The following is a 24514-nucleotide window of genomic DNA, read 5'->3' on the forward strand; positions in this document are numbered from 1 at the left end:
CTGTGTTAAGATATTTGTTTCTTTTTGCTCAATAAATGGTACATATGAAGCAAATTTAAAATAGTGTTAGAAAACCTGTTACTGAATTAAGTGTGTAACCAAGTTATTAGGTGTTATAATTTTGCGTTACATCCCTAATTGTAGTTTGCGCCAGTATAGTTTTGATTGGCCTGGACCCTGCTCTCTTCAGTTTGAGGTTGCACATGGTGGCTGGGGTGGCAGCCAAGTTCACTCGGTTCTAAAGGCCAGTGGATTGTGCATGTTCTCTCTGACTGGCAGTGGAGTGGCCGGGGTCAGAAGTGAGTGTCCTAGGTTCTAGTTCTTTAGTTTAGTACCAAACCATGTAATATTTGCAGAGAGAAGAATTTCCCAAACTGCCAAAAATAAATTTGGAATGAGTAATTTGTTAGCTGGGGACTTGAAATACATATATATCAGAGTGTGTGTGTGTGTGTGTGTGTGTGTGTGTGTGTGTATCTGTTTCTCTTCAACTGTCTTCAGTGTATATGTGTGTGTGTGCGTACAGACATACATCTTGTTTTAAAGAGTTATTTTAGCAGGTCTGTCATGAGACATGAAAATGCCTAAAGAAATGACTTGTAAAATATAGAGTGGATTGGTTATAGCAGGAACAGCAGAGGGGAGTTTATTTACAATCATTATGAGAGGTGAGGTTCTTCTGCCTTCCTCGGTGCTATAATCGAAAGTACTTTTGTCATCTCCTATTCTTCTCCAAGCTGCTGTCCTCGGGAGGCTGGTCCTGTGCCAGCTGGCAGGGATGAGCTAGTAAGATAAGAGGCGCTGTTTTGTGGGCTGAACTCCAGAGCACCTGGGCCTTGTACCTGCACCCAGTCGTCCCCCACTCATACTGTGCCTCCTCTTCCATTCTCCAAAGTGGTTTCAAATGCCTTGGCCCCACTGCACATTTGAAATGAGGTGTATTTAACCAGGGCTTAGTAGAAACAAATGTAACGATATTATTGAGTTCATGGGCACCAGTTGGCATTATGTTGTGTGAATCAAGGCACGAAACGGGCGAGGGACAAGGATTGCTTAATATAATGATGTCCATCACTAAATTCAAAACTGTTTTTAGGAGGCCTTAATGAATGTTTCCCTTCTCTTTCCTTCTCAAATGGCTGTTTCCTGACCCATCCTTCGCTCCAGGATTTACGCAAGCAGGTAGCGCCGCTGCTGAAGAGCTTCCAAGGGGAGGTAAGCGTTTATATTTATTTTATATCCTGAGCCACCCTTCATAGTTTATTGCACTTTCTTTTTATTTTCATTAAGTGAAAGCCATTAACAGAAGGTGCTTCCCCAGCCAGAGCTCTCCCAGCTGCACCGACCCAATGTCGTGCAGAGTTTACGCTTCCCGATGCGATGTTTCCACTGGGTGGATGGAGCTCGTTTGGACCACAGCCTGTGGGAGCTGAACTTCCTCGAGCTCCCCGGGTCCCTGAGCTGTCAGGGGCCACAGCCAGGAGGCCTCCTGTGTGGAAGGGACGGAGTAGGGCGACCTGGTACTCTCATGTGCAGCCGTCAGGGGAAGAGGAATTTCACTTGATTGATTAATAAAAGACAAACAGATAGAAGTCACGAGGAATAAGTCTGAGCTCAGTATAAGGAAAACTTTTCTAATCTTTGCTTCCAGAGAAGGACAGGGCAAGATGGTGTGCGGGCTGCCGGTCATGTGAGAAGTGCGCTCCCACCACCACAGAGTGATATCCACAGAGAGGACAGGTGGTAGAGTTGGCCAACACTCCGACTCCTACTCTATCTTTTTGGAAGAGACATGGTGGATTTTAGAAGGCCAGACATTTTGTTATTGGTGTGGAGTTATTCACTTGGCCCTTGGCTTCTCCTGTTGGGATGATGGAAGTGGTAATACTAACGAGGAAAGGCAGAGACTTCCTTAACGTCTTCTAAAGAGCCCGTAGTGGAGGATGCTCTCTCTTCAGAGAGAACAGGGACAAGGAGCAGGATTCAGGGAGGTGAGGTGGCAGGGCCGGGAGTGGCGTGAGGCTGTGGGGTGCCTGCTGGAGGCTGTATCTGCTAAAGAGGCTGGACTCCTTGGGTAGTTCCTCAGCATGCTGGCGACAGCAGAGGGCGAGGGCACGAATGAGGGTAGGAAGATGGCAGTGGGATGCTTTCGAGGAGATTCCAGGACAGTGAGGGGCTTGTGTAGAAAGACGAAGCAGCAGTGACGGCTGGTGAGCACTGAAGATTTTAGACCAGTGCATGGTGCCATTCTCTGTTCATAACTCCTGGCTGCTGGGAGCCCCTGAACCTGGCTCTGTAAGGCGCGGGGGATGTCACCATCCCGGGTCTGGGAAGGGCAGAAGTTAGTGCCTTTCCCTCTGAAGTGCATCTCCGAGCCCTCATTCTGTGAGTGGCTGTCACCTTATACCCACCCACATCTGATCTGATCTCTTTCTTTGCCTGTTCAGCAGCTTTTGTGAGGCCCACAGGCTTAGTGTTTCTCTACCTGAAATAGCTCTGTGTGATGTTTTCATTTACTTGTTTTTCTTTCTTTTTGAAAAAGTTCAAGTCTGCATAAAAGTAAAAATATTAGTATAATGACTACATGTACACCCTTCACCACTTGTTAACATTTTGCCACATTTACTCCCCACTCTGTTGTTAAACATTAGGAAGTAAATTGTAGATGACACAGCACTTTACCCTTAAACATACATGTGTATCTCCTAAAAAGAATATTCCCTGACATTTCCACAATAACCCCGAGTATCCCACCTGAGAAAATTAACACTAATTCCATGATATCCAATATTCAGTCCAAAAATAAAATTTCCCTACTTATCCCTAAATTGTGTCTTAAAACTGCCCTGCCCCCAACCAGGTTTCAATCAGGTTCATGTATTGCATTTGATATATATATAAAATATATATTTATTTTTTATTCCATAACTATCCCCCCCATACCCACCTCCACCCACCCCAACCCCCCATAATTACCACACTGTTGTTTGTGTCAATGAGTGTTTTCTTCTCCTCCTCCTCCTCCTTCTTCTTCTTTTTCTTTTCTCTCTCTCTCTCTCTCTCTCTCTCTCTCTCTCTCTCAATACTCTCTCCACTACCTCTTACCATTGTTATTATTTTTTGTTCTAGATAGGATAATGGGTTTGGTTCTAGATAGTAAATTTGAAATGCCTGAGAAACATCAAGGCTTTTTATTTGGCTATATTTTAATGGCTATTTATAAAGTAAAGATTTTTATAGTACCACTAATATTTAGGAAGCCTCTGCTAATTATCCCATTAATATTTAGGAAGCCTTTGCTAATTACTACTAATTACTACACACACACACACACACACACACACACACACACACACACACTGTGGTCCAAACAGTGAGGTTCCTCAGGAGGCAGAATTATATATATTATAAATATATATAATCTGTGTTACTAGCATGCTGATTGTAGTGGAAGGGACTAAATCCTGCTTGACTCTGAAGAAGGGGCTTTTATGCAGAGGGCAGCTGCAGATGGGGACCACACGTGTAGGGCTAGTTTTCTGCTGAGTGAGGCCAGAAAGCAGCCTGTCTTGGTGCTTTGCTGGAGCAGGACCCATTCAGCTTGCTTTTCTAAAACGCTGCCCTCTCTGATCAGAGGTTTGTTCTTATACCCTTCATTAGTGTTTGCTGAGTGCAGTTTTATTTATTGGATATATTATTTGAGTCATCCCAAGGTGCTTGAGTTCCCCTTGGAAAATTGTATAATATTAGAAAAAACATGTTCTTTGCCTCAGAATTCATATAGATTACTTCTTTATTTGAGATCCCCAAAAGAAAAAAACAAAACAAAGCCTTCAGACAGCAGTAAATTCACACAAGACTTCAGTGTTCTTGCAAGTCAGGGGAAACATGAACCTCACTGGGCACCACTTTTAGGCCCCTCAGTGTTTTCTTGTTCTCGGGGTAAATCTAGGCACCTTCCTTCCTGTGGTTTATGAGACACGCATGATGGTAACTGCTTGCCTTTCTAGATTTTTCTTACTAGAAAGCCCATCGCACAGCCATTCTGAATTTCTTCGAGGCCCTTATGCGTTGAGGGTCCTCACCAGCCTCCAAGCCTTTGAATGGGCTGTCCTCTTCCTGAGACACTCCTTCCCCCTTTCACGTCTGCTGCCTCACTTCTGCTTAAAGTCACTTCCTCAAGAAGAGCCTTTCCTGAACCTCAGTGATAGGCCAGGTCCCCTGTAGCAGGTGCTCCCTTTGCACGCCACACTATTTGTGACCCATTTGTCATCATTCCTGAGAGCTGCCTGTGACTTTGTCTCTGTTCCCCAGGAGTCTGTAAGTGTGTGAAGGCAACCTCTATGTCCTGTCTTGGCCATTTGTATTCCCAGCACCTGGCATAGCAATCGGAATTAAAGTATTGGGCTCTCAGAAATAGTTACTGAATAAATGCTTGAACAGTGAGGTTCCTCAGGAGGCAGATTTTAAAACATTTGCCTTTATCTTTTCTTCAGGTTATGTGCTACTAATAAGGTGAAAGGGACCCAGAATATATGCTTGGGAAATCCATTAGAAAAAACTAATAAATAACTGTATTTGTTGTCCTTGATTAAAAAGTTTGGGATGCTGGACTCATAACAATTACTTATAATTATTAGAGCAAAGTCATCAAATTTAACTTACATTGAAATTAGATTTCTCTAAGTTTGTGTTTAGCCAGCCCAGCCAACTGATTAGTGGAGATAGGAGGAGTAACCTAAATGGTCAATTCAATTTATGGCAGATTGTAATTTAGACAATCCCTTCAATGAAAAGACACTAACACTCTCTAGAAAAATGCTAACTCTTTCAAATTGTCTCCCTCTCTCCTGGCTTCTCTCCCTGAGAGGGGTCGTGGTAAGGAGGGTTGAGGGGATTAGGAGTTGGCTTAGGCTCCCCTCTTCTTGGTAGGAAAGCAGGCTGCTTAAACCAAGTGTCCTCAGGGAGGAAAATCTCCTCTTAAATATCTCAGGTGCTTAGAGAGGAAATAAAAGACTGAAAAACTGATTAGCTTAGCATCCAGTTTAGATAATCATGACAGTACAATGGAAGAAGCTAAAAGAAAATAGAAAGAACTAGTCAAAAATTTTAATACTGTCTTAAAAACATATAAGAATGAAAATGAATGCGAAAGAAAACAAAGAGCCAAGAGGGAAATAGCCCCAAAGTTGGTTCTTTGAAAAGACTGCAATAGACAAACTACCTTCCTAATTAATTTTTTAAAAAAAATGTAGGAGTGCTAATAGAGATAACTTTGCAGCTACAGCAGAAATTAAAAAGATAATAGGGTAATATTATAGTCAATTTTATGCCAATAAATTTTAAACCCTAGACAAAATGGACAAATTTTTAGAATACTATAACATCAAAGCTGATTAAAGACGAAGTAGAAAACCTGAATAGCCTTACAGCCATTACAGAAATATTTCCACAAGGTCTAGAAATTTTTATGAGAGAATTCTATCAATCATTCATAAAATAGATAGTTCTGATCTTTTTCAAACTCTTTCAAAAAATAGAAAAAGAGAGAGTGACTAGTGTAACCTTTATGTCAAAACTATACAAGAACAGTATAAGAAAGGAATATTGAAGTAGTTTTATTTGTTTGTTTATTTAACAACTCTAAATTATTATTTTATAAGTTTGAAGATCAGAGGTCCAAAATGAATCATCTGTGCTGCAATTTTTCCAAAGATTCTAGGCATGGAATTTATTTCCTTGCTTTCTTCCAGCTTTCCAAGGTGGCTCTCATTCCTTAGCTCATGGTCCAGCATCACTCTAACTTCCGCTTTTGCTTTTTGTTTTGTTTTAAATAATTGTTTATTGTTGAAAGTATTACATTTGTCCCCATTTCCCCCCCCCCATTGACCCTCTACAGCCCGCTCCTGACCCCCACCCCTCCTGCCTTCTGCACCCTATTGTCTGTGTCCATGGGTTATGCATATATGCACACAGGGTCTCTGATTGATTACCTCCTATCCACCCATCTTCCCCTGTATTCCCTCTGAGATTCCACACTGTGTTCCATGTCTCTGGATCCACTTTGTTTGTCAGTTTATTTTGTTACTTGGATTCCACACATGAGTGGGATCCTGTGATACCTGTCTTCCTCTGACTGTCTTACTTCACTCAGCATGATATTCTCCAGGTCCCTCCGTGCTGTCTCAAAGGGTAAGAGATTCTTATTTTTTTACTGTTGCATAGAATTCCATGGTATAAATATACCACAGCTTTTTAATCCACTCATCTACTGATGGGCACTTGGGCTGTTTCCAGATCTTAGCAAATGTAAATTGTGCGAAGCAGTCTAATTTATGAATAGATACATAGAAGTCCTTTAAAAAGTACTGGTAAATCTATCAAGCACTCTGTATCCCAAGAATGCTATTTGGTTTAATAATAGAAAAATATATCCATGCAAGTTAATATCACTAGCACATTAAAGAGGAAAATATTATCTCAATAGTTATTGTGAAAGAATTTGATAAAATTCAACATTCATTCATGATAGAATCTACCAGCAAGCTAGGAATAGAGGTGAACTTTAACCTGGGTAAAGGTTATAAAAAACCTGCTTCAATCACCATACTCAATGGCGTTGATAACATTACCTTTAAAATCAGGAAAGTGATTTGACTTTGGATGATGGGCACACAGTACAATGTACAGTCTTATAACAGAAATCTGCACCTTGAAACCATGAACCAATGTCACCCCAATAAATTTAATTTTAAAAGTTACACACACACACACACACACACACACACACACACGAAAATAAGGAAGGAGATACATAAATACTACATTTATTTAACATTGTACTAGAAGTCTTAGCATGGAAGATAAGAAAAAGAAACAAAGTACACATATTATAACAGAAGAAATAGAACTCATTTTTCATGTGAGCCTTAATTATCAAGGTTGCTGGATATAAAACCTTATTAACAAGGTTGCTAGATATAAAATCAATATACAAAACTAAATACATACTTCTACATCAACAGCAAACTGAGGAAGGATACCATTGGAAATACCAACAAAAAATAAAGAAACATAGATATAAATATAGCAATGCATAGGAACTTTCTGGAAAAAAGAATATTAAATATTTAAATGGAGAGAGCTAAGGTATTCAATAATAGAAATTCCCACTATTATTAAAGATATCAGTTTTCCCAGTCATTGTAATTCTAATAAAAATTCCAACATGATTTTTCATGAAACTTGAAAAGCTGATTCCAGAATTTATATGAGTCTGATGATTGTGAAGATAGTAATATTAAATCAGAACAATATACAGGATTTGACCTTCCATATTTCAAAGCCATAGTAATTCGCACAGGGATAGATAAATACACCAATGGAACATAATAAAAATCAGAACTGACCTGTGCATTCATAGGAGCCAGATACATTGCAAAGATAGCATTATAGATCTCTGAGGAAAGCGTGGGCTTGTCAGTAAATGGTCCTTTGACAACTTATGATCCTTATGAAATTAAATTAGACCCCTACCTCAAACCTTATGGAAGCATAAATTATAGATAAAGACTTAAGGCAAAACCTTAAACATTTTTGAAGAAAATACAGAATATTATAATACAGGATTTCTTAAATAGGATACCATAAAGTAAGAAATTGTTACATTCATCTACATTAAAATTTTAAAGTAAAAGCTTGCCCACCCCTTCTTGGAAAGACATCCCAGAGAAAATTAAGAGAGAACTCCGAGGCGCTGCCAGCTCCGTTTTACCTTTGTGTGAGCTAGTAAAAGGCTCTGCCTTTCTCAAGCCTTTTTGCATCATCTGTTGGAAACCTGTCATAATAAAGATTCCAACGTATCTGAATCTTTTTCCTAATAAAGATTCACGTGCCTCTGGTGTGATGGTGCACCCTAAGGCCATACTATGAGCCAATCATATGTGGGTAACCTTGGCCAAAAGTCACAAACCTGAAGGAGACAGTTGCCACTCTCCTAGTTGACAAAGGGTTTGTTTTCAGAAAATAGGAAAAACGTTTACCTATTAGTAAGAGAAAGACGAGCATCTCATAGGAAAATGTGCAAAAGCCATGTATGGCATTCTCAGAAGAGAAACTCAGAATGGTCATAAATACATGAAAAGATGCTCAACCTCATAACCAAGGAAGCACAAATCAAAATAATTTAAGTGCAACTTACTCATGTCTACCACGCTAGCCAAAATTCAAAAGTCCAGGGAGGAGTGTGAATTCTAATCTGTCATGAGATACTAAAACTAAAGAAGATAATAAATCTTGACAGAGCAGTTTCAGTCCTAAGTATATACCCTGAATAAACTTAAACATGGGCCTCAGGAAACAAGTTCAGGAATGTTTGAAAGTAATAAGTGGAATCAACCCATTTCCATCAGCAGTAGAAAGAATAAGTAAAGAGTGGTGTAATCATACAGTGGACTACCACATAGCAGGGGAGAGTGAATGAAATGCAAACCTGCAATACCGAGCTGATACTGTTTAGGGGATAAATACAGATTTTAATTATATACTAGAACCATAAAGAAAAGGTGAAACAGGAAATTCAGAATAGAGTTTATCACCAGTAGGCACAAAGGAGGTTTCTAATGCTGTGGGAATACCCCTATTCACAGGTGTTTCTTTTGTTATTTTATAAGTATGAACTATTTTCCAAAAAATAAATAAATCATGTTTACAAGGCAGAAGCTATAGAATTCTATTTTTGCATGTCAGAAGCTGAATATTATCTTCTCCCTTCTCTTTGCATTTCATCTGTGCTAGATTTTAATCTCCAGGCAAATAAGGCCATTGAGGCCATGCACTTGAGCAGGTGAGGGGGTAGTAGCACACTTGTAGTAATGCTCAAAATGGCATTTGGGGGCACTTGGCAAGTGTGAGAGCTGTGTTAGGTGATTTCAAGCGCACGTCCACTCAGCCTTCACAATACTGTAAAGTAGCTGCTGCTTCTGCCTTCCTGTCACCAGACCTCCAAAGCGGCATCTGTCCTCTCCGTTGGCTTTCACTGTGGGAGGAAGTGCCCCTTCCTCAGACTCCAGTCCCTTCCACATGGGTCCTGGAGCCTACTCACTCAGGAGCCATAGCCCTGCAGCTGTCCCTTCTGTGTCTTTAGTCTCGGTAGATTCTTCTCATCTGCAGTTCTACAAGCCCTAGTGTGTTCCATTTGGAGACAGAGAGATGCCAACCGTCCTCTGTCCCCTAGCCTACTTGGCCAAGCTTCTCTAAAGAGCCATCCCCATCCTGTGTGTGAACGTCAACCCACCCCAACCTGGTGTCTACCCCATTCTCCCTTGACCTTTTCAGTGCCCTCTCCCTCACTTCAGAGACGTGCAGCACACCTGTCCACCCCTCTCTCCTGATAGGTTCTCTTCTCTAGACAGCCCATGACATTTCCCCTCGGACTCTCCTTTCTGGGTTCTCCCTGGCTATTGATTTTTAGTCTCATTGGGCAGTTCCTTCTTTTCCTTCAGACGCTCTGAATCACAGCATTCTTTGCTCTACAATCTCTTCATATCTATTGATACATGCTGGAAACTCAGATTTCTCTCTCTAACTTGGTCTTCTCTGATGAGTTCCAGGCTTATCTAAGACTACCAGTTTGTCGCCTTTTAGGTATTCCACAGAAAATAGTTCATACTCCACAACTACCTCCCCTTCTCCAACTTCCACACTTACTTCCACACTTACTGAAAAAGGGTTCTCTCCCACCCTTTCCCTTCTTAGGAATAACTCCCCAGTCCACCTAGTTTTCTCAGCTGGAAATCTAGTTCACCCCCCTCTCTCCAGACCCCTACATCTCCATCCTTCCTTGAGTGTACGTAAATCTGCCCGATTCTTTCCATCCTCCCACCTATGCTTGTCCAGAGCCACCATGTGTCACCGAGGCCATTGCAGTGGTTCCCTGACTGGTATCTGTTCCAGCTCTTATAAGCCCACACCTACCTTTCCTCCATGCATCAACCAGGATCAGGTCACTTCCTTGTTCACAGCCTCTCAGTGCTCTGACGTCAGTGCCCTGACCCCAGTGCCCTGACCTCAGCCTTCAGAGCTCATGGACGGGCCATAGCCTGCCTCCCTCTGCCCCACCCTGTTCCCCGGCCCTCCTACTCAACCTTTAGGTTCACCTCAGATGTCATGCCCTCAACGAGATCTCTGACCTTCAGTCCAAACCAAGGCCCTCTTACTATTTCTCTTGTAGCACCTTGTCCTTTTGTTCAGAGTTCTTTCCTCATTGTGTTTTTGAGTTTGTTATGTCTACCCTCTCTACAGATTCTCTATGACTATATTGGCCTCCTCTGTATACCCAGTACCTGGCTGGCCCTAGTGAACATGCAGTAGGTGTCCATTGATTGGAAGGGTGGGGGAAGCAACAGCCCATTTTACAGATGAAGAAACTAAGCCCAGGGAGGGTAAGTAGACTGCCCAAAGTCACACAAAGTGACAGTGGCAGGCCTGTGCACTCGATAGTGCTTGGGGAGCAGGGAGAACCCCTTCCACCCCTCCATCATCTCAGTTAACCTCCCAGCCTTGGATAGGACCATTGATGTTCATTTTGGGTAAAGTGCTGGGCAAACACAGCTTCAGGCTCCCTCCCCTCCTCACCAGCCCCTCCTGTGTCAGATCTGGCTTTCCACACCTCATTCCGCACAAACATCCATAAGTGTGTGTACAACTTTTGCCACAACCTTCACCTCTTGGAGGAGTGGGGCTCAGGTTAACTACAAACTGTGACTTTATCCCATTATCATTTTGCCGATGTGGCCCACGTGAGGGGCCAAGAGATTATTTGCAGTTTCCCTTTGCACTGAAGGTCCAGTGAAGGTGTAACGTGCCAACAATATTCAGAGCCACAGTCAGGCCATTTGAGACCCCACATTGCCTCTGATGCTGGGTTTTACTCTGATCTTCCTTCCATTTTTTTATTCAGTGAAGCCCTGAGAGCCAACCGAGTGTAGCTCTGGACCAAATAGGAACTGAGGATGTAGCCATGGATACGGTGGACAAGGCCCCTGCTGTCTTGAAGCCTGTGTCCTAGCGAAGAGAAAGAGATAATAAACATAAGGAGTAATGTCAGATGGTGACAAGTGCTGTGGGGAAAATGGATGGGAAAGAGAAGAGTGCGAGGAGCAGGGCGGCTTCTGCAGAGAGAGCTGTCCAATGGCAGGCCTCTCCCCGGAGGTGACGTTTGCGTTAAGACCTGAATGATGAGACAGACAAGCCAAGCACAGAGCTGGGCATATTGTCAGGCAGAGCAGGGCAAGTGCCAAGGTTCTGAGGAGAGACAGTGTTCAGAATGACCAGAAGCCAGAAAGAGGGCCAGGGCTGGGGCTGAAGGCGAGGGAGGAAGGAGTGGGCGGGCGGGGTCTGGTGGGCCATGGTGTTAAGTTGCTTTGAAAGGCTCTCGTCCAAAGGAGAGGTCTGAGTGCAGTGGAAAGCAAGGCCCCATGCACACTTGAGGGATTTTAATCAAATAACAGATGAAATGTATTAAGCTGAGTAAATATTCCATGAATTAGTTGAAAGTGACTAAGAGTTTCAAGGATGTCCTGTGGCCGATACCTGTTGCACGGTAACATATTTAAGTGTTCAGATCTAAAGGCCAGGTCTAAATAAAGCCAGGGTGTCCGAGTGCTTTACTTCAAAGAACATTTCACAGAGTGTTAGAAGACCTGGGAGCCTGCCCAGGCGCTGCCACTCACTCTTCTGTGACCTCAGGCCTCTTTCTGCCCAACTTTGCTCATCAATACAATGAGTGGATAAGCGAGATAGTCGGCATGGAGCCCCATAGCACTGAAGTCCAGTATGAGCCAGCAGACTAGTACTTGGGTTGACTGTCATCAGCAGACAGAAGGGACTTTTCCCACAATGAGGGCTGTTCAAAACTGGAATGAGCTGCCATTGAAGGTAGTGAGTTTCCCATTACTGCTGGTGCTCAAACAGGGGCCAGAGGACCACCTCTCAGGGATGTGTTCAGCTCTTACCTATTCTTTTTCAAGGCCCAATCCAAATGCTGTATCCCTCAGGGCAGCGGTCGCCAACCTTTCGGACCTCACCGGTCACCAGTGGTCCGCGGACCACCGATTGGCGACCGCTGCTCCATGATATCCTCAAATACCCACCAGAGACAAACTCTTTCCCTTCTCATCTCTGATAGGGCTCTATTTGTATCTCTCTTTTGATTTTGAGCCTGAAAACATTGTGCCTTCTATTTTAGTTATTGGAACACAGTTTAACTTGCCTTATACTTAGCCTTAAATGCCTGAAATCTAGAGCATAGGAGCTTAGTATGTGCACGTGCATGTACACATGCTTATGTCCCCATCATACCTGTACTTAGCAAGTACTGAATTAAGTGTCATGGTATTAGAGAAGATTGACCCAGATTCCATGGTTTCTAAAGCTGGAATTCAGAAGGGCTGGCTGCATGGGAATCAGCCATGTTTCCAGAAACTCAGCTCCCTTCCTGTGCAACCCCCTTCCCGGAGATTGATTCATCAAGCCTGAGGTGGGGCCTAAGCATCAAATTTTACAAAGTCCATCCTGATCCTCATGAGCAGCTGGTTGTAGGAACCGCTGGGCTAGGTTCCCTCGGAGGAAAATTCCTCTAGATCAAATTCTGTGATTCCGTATGACTCTAGTACCTTGTATGGAACGTGTGGAGCTCTGTGATTTAGTTTAAAATGTATTTCCAGGTGACACATCCTTGGCTTCTGCTCCCACCAGGCTGGTCTGTTTACTGTACCCTGAACATTCCTTGCGGTTTCCTGCCTCTGACCTTTTCCTAAAGCCATGGCCTCCGTTGTTATAACCTGTTGCTCTTCCTCACCTGTAAAAATCATTTCCATCCTTTCAGACCTAACTGAAAGTTTACCTCCCTTGTTTCTTTTTCTTACCATCTCAGCCTGTTTCTAATTTTCTTTGGGAGTCTGCATTGTCTCTTAGACTTTGTTTCACCTTCTCCCTTCTGAGCTGTTTAGTAAGATGTTCTCAGCTGGATTTCTCTCTCCCTCTTGCCTTCCCCTTCATCAGTAAGAACTCCTTGAGTGTGCAAGGTACTGCACTAGGTTCCTGGTGATCCACAAGAAATACAAGGCTATTTGTCCTGCCAGGGGCATCAAAGGTATCTGCAAGCTTGGGGCCCAGTGTCCCTCACAGGTGAGTGTGGATCAGGCACTGAGGACACTGACTGGAAGGTGGAGGCAGCTTCACGAGATCCCCAGCAGAGCCTGTTGTCCTGGCCCCTTTCCTGGCAGGGACTCCCTTGATTCTCACCCAACACGGCCATCTTCAGACGCTCAGGCCTTCTCACACGTGATAGCTGAGGTGACGGTGGTGGCAGTTGTGGAGGTGATGGTGTGTTTTAATTATCTTACAGTAAAATCCGAAGGCCTGGCGATATGGTGTCTATCTGGAGGCTTGCTCCATGATGGCTCAATTAGGGGAGCAGTAGGACTGTGGTTCAATATTCAGGCCAGCTTCCTAATTGAAAACACATTTTCTTCTCCAAGCTGCAGCTGGTTTGGTTCTGCTCATGCAGAAAAGGATATAACCTTGCATAACATAGGAAATGAACGGTTGAGAGAGAAGCCAAATTCAATTTCAGTCAGATATGTTGAGGCTAAGCCCATGATCTATGGAAGCAGGGGAGCGAGCCGTGTGCATGTGGAAAGGGGTGCACTCAGCAGTCTATTAATCACGGCCGCCCGCCCGGCGCTGCCGCCACCGCCGGTGCCACCGCGCCAGCGCCGCTCCTCCGACGGCTGGAGAGCAGCCAAGCACTCCAGAAGTTAACCTCTTAAAGACCCAGAGCTGCTTTCTGTTGAATAAATGTAATTTTGTGGTCAGAAATAAATGCTTGTGATGTAGCAGGAGCTTTGAAAACAACAGAGAGCCAAAGCTATTACAAATTGCCTCGTGTTGTGGAAGTCAACAGCATACATCAAAATTCCAAGTGCACGGCAAATTGATTTCGGCCCAGAGCTCTGCAGCTATTCAATAAAAGTCCTATTAAGCCATTGTATGTAATGAACAATCCAGAGCAAATCTAATATTTTCAGTAGATAATGATTTTTAACATCCTCTCAGTAACCATCGCAGGAGTTCTTGGATTGTCTGCGGCGCGTGTCCACGTGGGGTGGGCCCTCCTCGGCGTTCACGGGCCTCTGCTGCAGGCCCCGGGGCAGGCACCCGCAGGTGGGCTCCTGGGGGTTCGGCAGCAGACCCTGCCCCTGAGGAAGGCGAGAGGGCTCTGCTGTCCCAGTGATTAGTACACAGTCGGTGCCAGGGAAGTGTTTGCTGCATTGAAATGGACGGAGTGGAAATTCAGAAGAGGGAATGCAAAGAGCTCTAGAATCAATAAGTAAAATGAGATGTTGGCAGAGTTGACCCGAGGCTCTAAAAACTAGAGGGTCACAAGTAAGGGATTCAAGGTCCCACATGACGAAGAGACGGGTACCAATGCCCAGGGCGAGCCCCAGGACTCCCCCATTGCACCGTGACGGCTCAGGAAACAGACCGCGTCAGGGGGCCTGTGCTGACGGAGCGCCAAAGTAACTTGTGGCCAACTGACCGGGAGTCTTACTCAGCGGCTCCACTGCTCCGCTCACAGCCACGCTGTGACGACCCTGGTCAGGCCGAATTACGCCCCACTCTTCATTTCAGTCTGCCCTTCCAGATCAAAAGCTTCCGGAGGACAAGGTTTACTCATTCTTTCTTTCATTCAGTATTTACTGAACATCTACTGTGTGCCTGGCTGGACCTGAACTAGACTGGCATGCAGTAGTGAATAATTTAACATAAACATTGCTCTCATGAAGCTTAATAATAGAGCAGGATCTCTATTCCCATGTGGTACATGGCAGGCCTTCGATAAAAGATGTATGGGTGGCCGAAGCCGGTTTGGCTCAGTGGTAGAGCGTCGGTCTGCGGACTGAAAGGTCCCAGGTTTGATTCCAGTCAAGGGCATGTACATTGGTTGCGGGCACATCCCCGGTAGGGGGTGTGCAAGAGGCAGCTGGCCGATGTTTCTCTCTCATCAATGTTTCTAGCTCTCTATCTCCCTTCCTCTCTCTTAAAAATCAATAAAATATATATATTTTTTAAAAGATGTATGGGTGGGTGGGTGGGTGGATGGGTAGATGCATGGATGGATGGATGGATGGATGGATGAGATGGGCAGGTGTGGGGATGATGGGGATGGATAGTTAATAACCTCAGTGTATAAATAAAATGCATTCTCTATCAATTAAAAAAAAAAAAGGCTCTGTTCTGTCTACGTACACTCCCAGCCCCGTTCAGGGGATCATGTGATACCAGGAGGCAGTTGTGATATGAAGGTAAGAGCACTACACCTAGACTTAGTAGGCCTAGGTTTGAGGCCTTACTTGCCTCAGAGAGTCAGTGACCTTGATCTTCACTGAGTTAGCTGATCTCTCAGTGCTTCTGGTTTTTTATATGATAAATATGATGGTTTAAGGCACATGTGTCAAACACAAGGCCCGCGGGCCAAATCCAGCCCGCCAGGCTTTGCAATGTGGCCCGCACCGCGCTGTCATCACTGCACTCCGCTGTCAGTTTATGACATTGTCAGTTTATGACTGTTCAGTAAACCATTCGGCCCGCGATTTAGGCTGGATTTTAGATTTTGGCCCCTTCTCTGATTGAGTTTGACACCCCTAGTAAGGGAATAGATTTGAATGAGGATTATATGAGTCATATAGTATTTACTTGAATATTGTGGAATTTACATTACTAGGGTATTTTATTTTCTGCAGATTCCACTTCCCTTAGAAAAACTCAATCTGGATGTTAATTAGGTTTTACTAATGTTCCATCTATTTAATGCAGTGATTCCTTAAATGAATCTGACACCAAGGACCAGATGGTCAAAAAGGAGGATTGTGAACGTATGTGTGCCTAGGGAGGGGGCATAGGGACACTGGTGGTAGCTGAGAACCCAGAGGGGTTTGTTGCTTGCATGTGGATAGTCCATGTTCTACCACCACCCCCACTCTGTTTCAGACTGCTCCCCTGCTCTCTTTGCGAATAATTATTTGCACAGAATTTTACATCTAAAAGTCACCATGTCTGTGATTTTATGCAGCCTTCCCCAACACCCTGTCCTAGAATGTTATCACTACCCAGAGTGACTCGGTGGGAGGGTTGTTATGAGTTTGAAGAGCAGAGAGGGTGCCTGGAGGTGAGGTCTGTGGGTGCTTCCCCCACCCCCACCCCAGTTCCAGGCTCTTGGCTCCCTCGAGCCTCATTAAGCCCAGCCAAATGCCATCCTCTTGTCACTTCATACTCACCACCTCCAGCAAGTGTTCCTAGACTGAAGGAGGCCACCCCTCAGTAACCTCCAGTGAAGCACTGGTTAGCCACCTGCACAGAAAAGCCTGGAAACAACCCTTGATACCAGAAGTGGACTGAGCAGGGTCATGGGTTGGAACCCAGGTATTTGGACTTGTTGAGTATTTACTCCACTCACCTCCATGGAAGGGGACATGACCACTGATCATTTAAAAATTCAGTCCTGGCAGTTGGAGCGTTGTCTCATACACCTAAAAGGTTGTGTGTTCAATTCCCAGTCAGGGCACATACCCCGGTTGCTGGTTCGATCTCCAGTGAGAGTCAGTCTCTCTCTCTCTCTCTCTCTCTCTCTCTCTCTCTCTCTTTCTCTCTCTCTCTCTCTCTCTCTCTCTTTGTCTCTCTGTCTCTCTCTCTCTCTCTGTCTCTCTCTCTCTCTCCTCTTTCCTCCCTCGCTAAAATCAGTGGGAAATGTGCAAGTGGGGATTTTTTTAAAAAACAATAATAATAAAATAAAAATTCAGGCTTGGAATCTGTTCCACCTGTGCTCCTCTCTAAGTATAACTTCCAGAGCCTTCTAAGTTGCCAGCCAGGAAAAAGCAACCTGGCCTGGTGGGCCAGCAGCATCCCGGCTCCCTTCTTCACATGTGGCCGGAACAGACTTCGCCCTCTTGTTCTGTCACTGCTTGGGGATGCTCCTTGGCCTCGTCCCCTGCCTCCCCTCCCAGGCCGTCCGTGAGGACCAAAGTGGCGGGACAGGAAGTAAGACCAGGCCCTCTCGTAGGGAATGGAAACTAAGCTGGAACATGGCAGATTCTGCGTGCAGCCCTTCGGGAGATGAAGGAGAACAGCTTGCTGGCTCCAGCTGTGTGCCAGAGGCTCCACATGTTATCTCCTTTAGTCCTCACAGCAGCTCAGCCCCGAGAGTTTTTATGATCACTTCTACAGAAAGGACAAAATGGACCCAGGAAATCAAGTAACTTGTCTGAATCAGCACAGCTCATCAGCCTTAGGGCTGAGACTTGAACGCCAATGTCTGACTCGAAAGCCCGAAAGCTTGAGAAGCGTCTTGAAACTGCTTCAGAAGCAGGAGAGGAGGGGGAGATCTGTGAGATCACACTTGCTTCTCCAGCATATCAAGAAGAGAGAAACCTACCAGATTACAGTAGGTGCATGAAAAGGACCTAGACCGATTTCTAGGGCTGTTGGGGAAGGAGTCTGGGCAGACTGTGTTCCTCAGTGAGCCCTCCAGCTCCTGGTTCAGAGCCCACCCAATCCTCAGTCCCCAAGCCCCAAGCCCCATTCATCCTCAGGCCTGAGACCACTGGGGACTTGGGAAAGCAAGTCTGACCCAAGACACATGGCCTGGCATTCTCCCGGGCAAACTGTGTGTGTTCTCACCAAAACAGCAGCACACCAAAACAGATCCAGGGACAGAGAAGCATCCATCAGACCATCAGACCTCAGAGGAAAGGTAGAGGAGGGTGCGGGTAAGTGGGAGAGATCCACATGTGTGCATGTATATAAGCCTAACCGATGGACAAAGACACCAGGGAGGTGAGATGAGTAGGGGAAGGGTGGGGGGACAGTTGGGGGATAAGGACACATGTAACACATTAATCAGTAAAGGAAAAAATTTTTTTTAAAAGCAGCAGACCTCAGAGCACAGTTGCATCCTGTGGTGGGCACGCTGGGATGCCTGGGAGCACTTTCCAGGTTCATGTTGGGCCCAGCACCTTCAGGGTCATGGAGCAGACTCAGGGCTAGGCACACACACAGCTCCTTCCTTCTTTACTCTCCTTCCTGGCTTCTCTCCGGTGTTCCCGCTGCCCCTTCTGTGGCTCCTTCCTGGGGAGGCAGCTTAGAGTAACAGAGAAAGCCAAGCAGACAAATCACAGGTTTTGAAACCAGACAGATCTAGATTTTAATCCTGACATCATCATTTACCAGTTGTGACCTTGAATGAGTCATTTAGTTTCTGTGCCTCATCCTTGTAATAAAAAATCTGCCCTGCAGAGTAGAGACATTACATGTATATATTTAAAAATCATGCTATAGAGCAGTGCTGGGTAAACAGGAGTTCTAGTTCGACCTTAAATACTGGTGCTCCCCAGGAATCAGCCCCAGCCTTCGGGTTGTCGCTGCACACCTCTCCATCCCTGTTCCCCGAATAACCTCTTCAGGACCACTTGATAGTTCCAAACCTTTGTCTCAGGCCGGGTCTCTCTTCTAACTTCAGGTCCCCCTGGAGCTCCCTTATGGGCCTCTCACAAACTTAAAACTTTCACCTACCCCCAATTATACTCACCTCTGCATTCCCCACCTCAAGAGAGGTGACCACCCCCAGTCACCTTGGCCAGAACTCTGGAAGGACCTCTTCTGCCTTCAAATCCTGTGAATTCTGCTTTCCTTGCCTCTCTAGGATTGGCTCCCTCCTTCCTGACACACAGATTTTGCATCTTCTTTCCTTTCCTGTCACTACCAACCTTTCACCATTTCCCAGCATCCCATGGAGATGCCTTCCCATCCAGAGTGATCACTTCATGTTGCTGCTAACTGACTTTGTCAGGACTCCCGATAGCTTTCCATGTAAAGTTGCCACCTCCTGGCTTAGCCATCCAGCCTCTGCCTGCTCTTCAGCCACCTGTCTGCTGCTCGGCTCCTTTGCTCCAGGCACAGCAGATCCTGCACTTCTCTGAACAGGCCATTTCTGTTTCAACATGCCTTTGTCTTTGGTCGGACTCCCCTTCCCACCATGAAGAAAGCCTCCACCCCTACCACCACAAAAGAAGTTGATCTTCTGTCATCTTTAAAACTCCCTCAAGTGTGCACAACACACCATGCAGAACAGTATTTATAATATTCTGCCATTCATGTGTGTTTTTTAAGAAAGACTGTGTACACAGATGCTTACAATTGCATAAAATATTTCTGGAAGGGTACACAAGAGAATTTTTGCCTATAATCCAGGCAGCTGTGAGACAGGTGGACATGAAAAGGAAGGAGACCTGCTGTTCACTATATACTTGTACTTTTGGGGGTCAGGCATTTTTATTTTCTTTTTAATATTAAATAGTTTTTTATATATTCACAAAGTTGCACAGCCATCACTACTAATTCCAGAACATTTTTATCTTCTCAGAAAGAAAACCCATATCCATTAGTAGTCACTCCCCATTCACCCCACCCACCCCTTTGCGACCACTAATAAATTTACTTTCCATCTCTATAGATGTAATCATTCTCAACATCCTATATAATAAAAGCAAATTGCCCCCTCGGCCGGGAGTTATCTGGGAGTTTGACCAGGGGGCGGGGCTGGCCGGGGGAAGGGAGGGAGGCCCCAGCCAGTGGTTGGCAGTGGTGGCAGCAGGCATCTGGGTAAAGGGAGGGAGTCCCCAGCCAGCAGTCACTAGGAATGGTACCAGTACATGCATTTTGTGCACTGGGCCTCTAGTTTATATAATAAAAGCCTAGGCAACCATTAGGGCAGAATGACCAGAACAACCAGTCACTCTGATGCACACTGACCACCAGGGGGCAGATGCTTGATGCAAGAGCTACCCCCTAGTGGTCAGTGTGCACCCACAAGGGGAGCACCACTCAGCCAGAAGCCAGGCTAACGGCTAGTGAACGCAAAGGCAGTGGCAGGAGCCTCTCCCACTTCCACAGCAGCACTAAGGAGCAGTGAGCGGGCAGGCAGTAAGAAGCAAGGGCTCCCAGACTGCGAAAGGGCACAGGATGGGCTGAGGAACTCCCTCCTAGTGCACAAATTCGTGCACCGAGCCTCTAGTTGTCATATAAATGAAATCATATAATCTGTGGTATTTTGTGAGTGATTTCTTTCACTAAGCATGTTTTTTCAAGATTTATCAGTGTTGTAACATGTATCAGTACTTCATTTCTTTTTATGGCTGAAAAATAATCCATTGTAAAAGTATGCCACATTTATTCATCCATTATCAGTTGATGGCCATTTGGGTTTTGCCACCTTTGACTATCCTATATAATAAAAGCATAATATGAAAATCAGCAGAATGGCCAAACAGCAGAATGACCATCAGGATGACCATCCAGGACCACACTATGACGCCCACTGACGCCAGGCCAGCCAAGGCGGGTGCGAGCGATTGGTTGGGGGCCCAGCCATCACCCCATGATTGCCCTGCAGAGGGAGGCCCAGGCCACCAGCCATCGGGCTGCAGCTGAGTGCTGGCAGCTGGAGGGAAGCCTGGCTTCCAACAGCTGGGGAAAGGAAGGTCTACTCTTGCATGAATTTCATGCATCAGGCCTTTAATTATGAATAATGCTGCTGTGAACATTCATATACATTTTATGCACAGATATATTTTTATTTTTATGTACTTACTAGAGGTCCTACTCTCCAACATTCCCCCAAGGAATCCAGGCCAAGGAACCCCACCGGTGCACGATCAGGGCTGGGGAGGGACGTAGGAGGTTGGACAGCCAGGGAAAGACTGCAAGAGGGCTCCAGGGCATGGCCAGCCTATCTTGCTCAGTCCTGATCAGCCAGACCCCAGCAGCAAACTAACCTACCCGTCAGAGCATCTTCCCCCTGGTGGTCAGTGCATGTCATAGCAAGCAGTTGAGCAGCCTTAGCATATCATTAGCATATTTTGCTTTGATTAGTTGAATGGAGGACTGGATGACCTGGCACTTAGCATATTAGGCTTTTATTATATAGGATTGGCCATTGTATGTCTTCAAATTCTTTGTCTATTTTTAATTAGTTATTTGTCTTTTTATTGTTGAGTTGCAAGAGATTTTCTTGTATTCTAGATACTAATCCCTTATCAGATATATGATTTGCAGAAACTTTCCTCTATTCTGTGAGTTGTCTTTTTCATTTCCTTGATGGTGTCTTTTGGAACACAAAAGTTTTAAAGTTGATGAAATCTGATTATCAATTTTATTTCTATTGTTTGTTCTTTTGGTGTCATATCTAAAGTCATTAAGATTCACATCTGTATTCCCTTTTAAGATATTCAATTCATTTTGAGTTAACTTTTATATACAGTGGTTCCAACCATGTTCTTTTGCATGTGGATAACCAGTTGTCCCAGCATTGTTTGTTGAAAGATTGTTCTTTTCCTCATTGAATTGTATTTTTAACCTTATCAGAAACCAGTTAACTATAATGTGAGGGTTTATTTCTGAGCTCAGTACTCCATTGATCTGTTTGTCTGTCCTTATGTCAGTGCCACAGTTTGCTTAATGTAGCTTTGTACTAACTTTTAAAATTGTTAAGTGTGAGTCTTCAACTTTGTTTTTCTTTTTGAAGTTTGTTTTGGCTATTTTGGATTCCTTGAATTTTCAGCTTAATCTTAGGATAAGCTTACTAATTTCTGCAATGAAGCCAGCTGGGATTTTAATAGACATTACATTGACTCTGTAGACCAATTTGGAACTTTTGCCATCTTAACAATATAAAGTCTTCCAATCCATGAACATTTCTTAATTTCACTTTCAGATGGTGTGTGGCTGGTATACAGAGAGACTGTTTAAATTGTGTATTGATCTTATATTGTGCAACCTGCATGCTGTATGTTTTTATACCTTTCAACTTTTCTATCATTCACATGTATTATAGTATTTTTAAAATCTTAGATAGGCACTCATCATCTGTGGTTTACCTGTGGAGGGGTGGGGGCAGCACCACCCATCCTGAAGCCTCCTGGGAGTAGAAGTAGAAGCTCTGGCCCCAGAGGATAGGGTAGCACACTGCCGGACGCGTTTTAGCTACTCCTCAAACAATTTATTAACCAAGTGAAGGAATGAACACTCTATTGAGACAGGCAGGCAGCATGTACCACCTCTAAAGCACTCTGCTCTTTGCATATAAAGGCAATGCAGCTTAGGCTCTGGCCAGGCAGCTCAGTTGGTTAGAGCGTCGTCCTGATACACCAAGGTCTTTGCAGGAAGTTTCCTGCTTTGAAGCTGTGAACTGCCTTCCTGTATCTTCCACCTGTTAATTCTGGTTTTCCATTCTGGGGAGGGAGAAGATAGCTAATCCTTCTTCCACAAAAGGACCCTTTATATATGTTGACAGCCAGAATGGGTAATGAAAAGGCTTTGTAACCTGGAAAAGAAGGTAGACTTACTTCTTGCTGTTTTTACTGTCTTTGCTATTGTTGTCATAGTGTCCTCTGTCACAGGTGTTTTCTCCATGCCCTCACATCCTCATCTCTCCACTCATTCTGCATGGCACTGTCTTCTTCTGGACTTCTCTAGTTTTCTTTCCATAGGAACTTTCTGGAGGGTGAGGGAAGTTAAGGAATACTTCTGTCAGTGTTTATAAGATGCAATTTTGTGGCATTACCCCCATCTACATTGCATTGCCTTTTTAAAATTTATTGATTTTAGAAAGAAAAAATATCAATTTGTTATTCAACTTATGTGTGTATTCATTGGTTGATTCTTGTAAGTGCCCCTGACTGGGGATCAAACCCACAACCTTGGTGTATCAGAACGCCGCTTTCACCAACTGAGCTGCCTGGCCGGGGCCTACACTGCATTGCCTTTATAACCAAAACTTTCCTGTGGAATTGGTCCTCTCTGCTTTGAACAGTGTAGGGATTTCCAGTAAGTTCTGTTCAGTTCTCTGTGATGGAGAGTATCATGGACATGACTCTTCCTCACTGAGCTCCATCTGAGTGTCACAAATCACAAAGGAACGTGACTTTAAGAAACAAAGCCAGTGATGAGAGGGCTCCCCTGCCCGTTAGCAGCCTCTCTTCTCTCTACGATGTCCCAGAGGTGACCAGGGTGCTGGGAGAGGGGCTCCCTCCACACCGGGTCTTCTCTGCTTTCCCCATGGGCTCTCACAGTGGCAGGGTGACTACTTGCCAAAGGTTAAGTAAACCTATACTTAGAGGAGAATTACTGGCTCTGCTACTGTGATCCTCATACACAAAACATGCCTGTTCGTTTTACACGTCTGTATTCTGTTAAAATTAGAACCCCGAAGCTGTGGCCGCATCCGCATCTGTTTTGGACAGGACCTTGGTCATTCTTTGTTGACTTCTAGTATTCCACGTGGCTCTTCAAGTCATGTTTTGCTCTTGAAAGAATTCTGCAGCCAGACAGTGAGACAAAACTTCTCTCATATCCTTGCAGCTCTTGCTGATCCTTATTGGCCTGTAGTCCAGCAGAGTGCATCGATTTGAAAATTCTGTTAATGGGCTGTGTTTATGTCTAAATCATTATCTTTTAAATTCCCAGGGCATAGTGGATTGTAGATTGCACCATTGCCACCATGGTATCTTAAATGTTGTTTAAGTGTCTGTCCCCCAAGACTTTAATCATTTTGGCTTTCTGCTTGGTTTGATAGCAAAGGGGAACAATTTATGGTGTTGTGAAAAGAGAATGCTGGATTGGGTTTTTTGAGGAAGGTTACTGATGTTTTACTCAGTCTCTATAGGCTCCATACTGTATTGAATACTTGATATAGGAGGTTCTCCATTTAATTTTCATGTCACCTCAGCATAGAATTCCCACCTCAGATGGAATTATTCACCAAACTGATGAAGACACTAAAGCACGAAGAGTTTAAGTAACCCACCTTGAGGTCATTCAGCAAGCAGGGCTGGATTCAAACATTCCTTCAAAGCACACGTTCTTTCCACTGACCACATAGCCTCAGGCCCCGTGCCCCGCCTCTGTGCAGTGTGTTGGGCATCATCATATCCTCCGTGGGGGCTTCTTATCCTTGCTTAGGGGCCTGGTTCTGAGTAAATTGGTCGGTTTCTACATCTGAGAAGTGGTGTGGCCATATGGCAGCTCCTTTACCATTCACAGCAACCAAGATGTGTTCTCCCCACTTGCAGACAGAGAAATTGAGGTACTGAGAGGCTAACTCAGTGGCTGAGGTACTATTCCTATGTTTGTGCTGGAGCTGGAACCCAAGCCCGCTCTTCCAACATTGTATCCTGGCTCTTGGCCCTGAGTGGCACTGCCCTGCCTGTGCCTGACAAAGCTCAGGCAACTCCCTGGAAAGATGAGCCTTTCCCATTTCAGAGTACATAGCAGTATGACAGGACCCCTCTTCCTGTGTCATACGTTTTTGGTGATTCCAGAGCCTTTGGAAGAAGTCCCACTATTGTCTGTATCTGTGCCTCACAGCTGGTGTGACAAGGCACTCTGTGTGTGGCCTGTG

The 24514-nt window shown here is 44.7% G+C and overlaps 1 protein-coding gene across 17 annotated transcripts in view; it reads left to right on the top strand.

The window, feature by feature from the left end:
• CUX1 (cut like homeobox 1) overlaps window positions 1–24514 on the top strand; it is a 351459-nt gene that overhangs the window by 160582 nt on the left and 166363 nt on the right. For all 17 annotated transcript variants that reach the window (XM_084881495.1, XM_084881496.1, XM_084881501.1 and 14 more), the window contains one exon: window positions 1168–1215. In XM_084881495.1, the coding sequence (XP_084737621.1) occupies window positions 1168–1215 (48 nt within the window). The remainder of the gene's footprint in view (window positions 1–1167; window positions 1216–24514) is intronic.

The sequence above is a fragment of the Pipistrellus hanaki genome (assembly GCF_964339955.1).
Source record: "Pipistrellus hanaki genome assembly, chromosome: 4".
In the NCBI taxonomy this organism is placed as follows: Eukaryota; Metazoa; Chordata; class Mammalia; order Chiroptera; family Vespertilionidae; genus Pipistrellus; species Pipistrellus hanaki.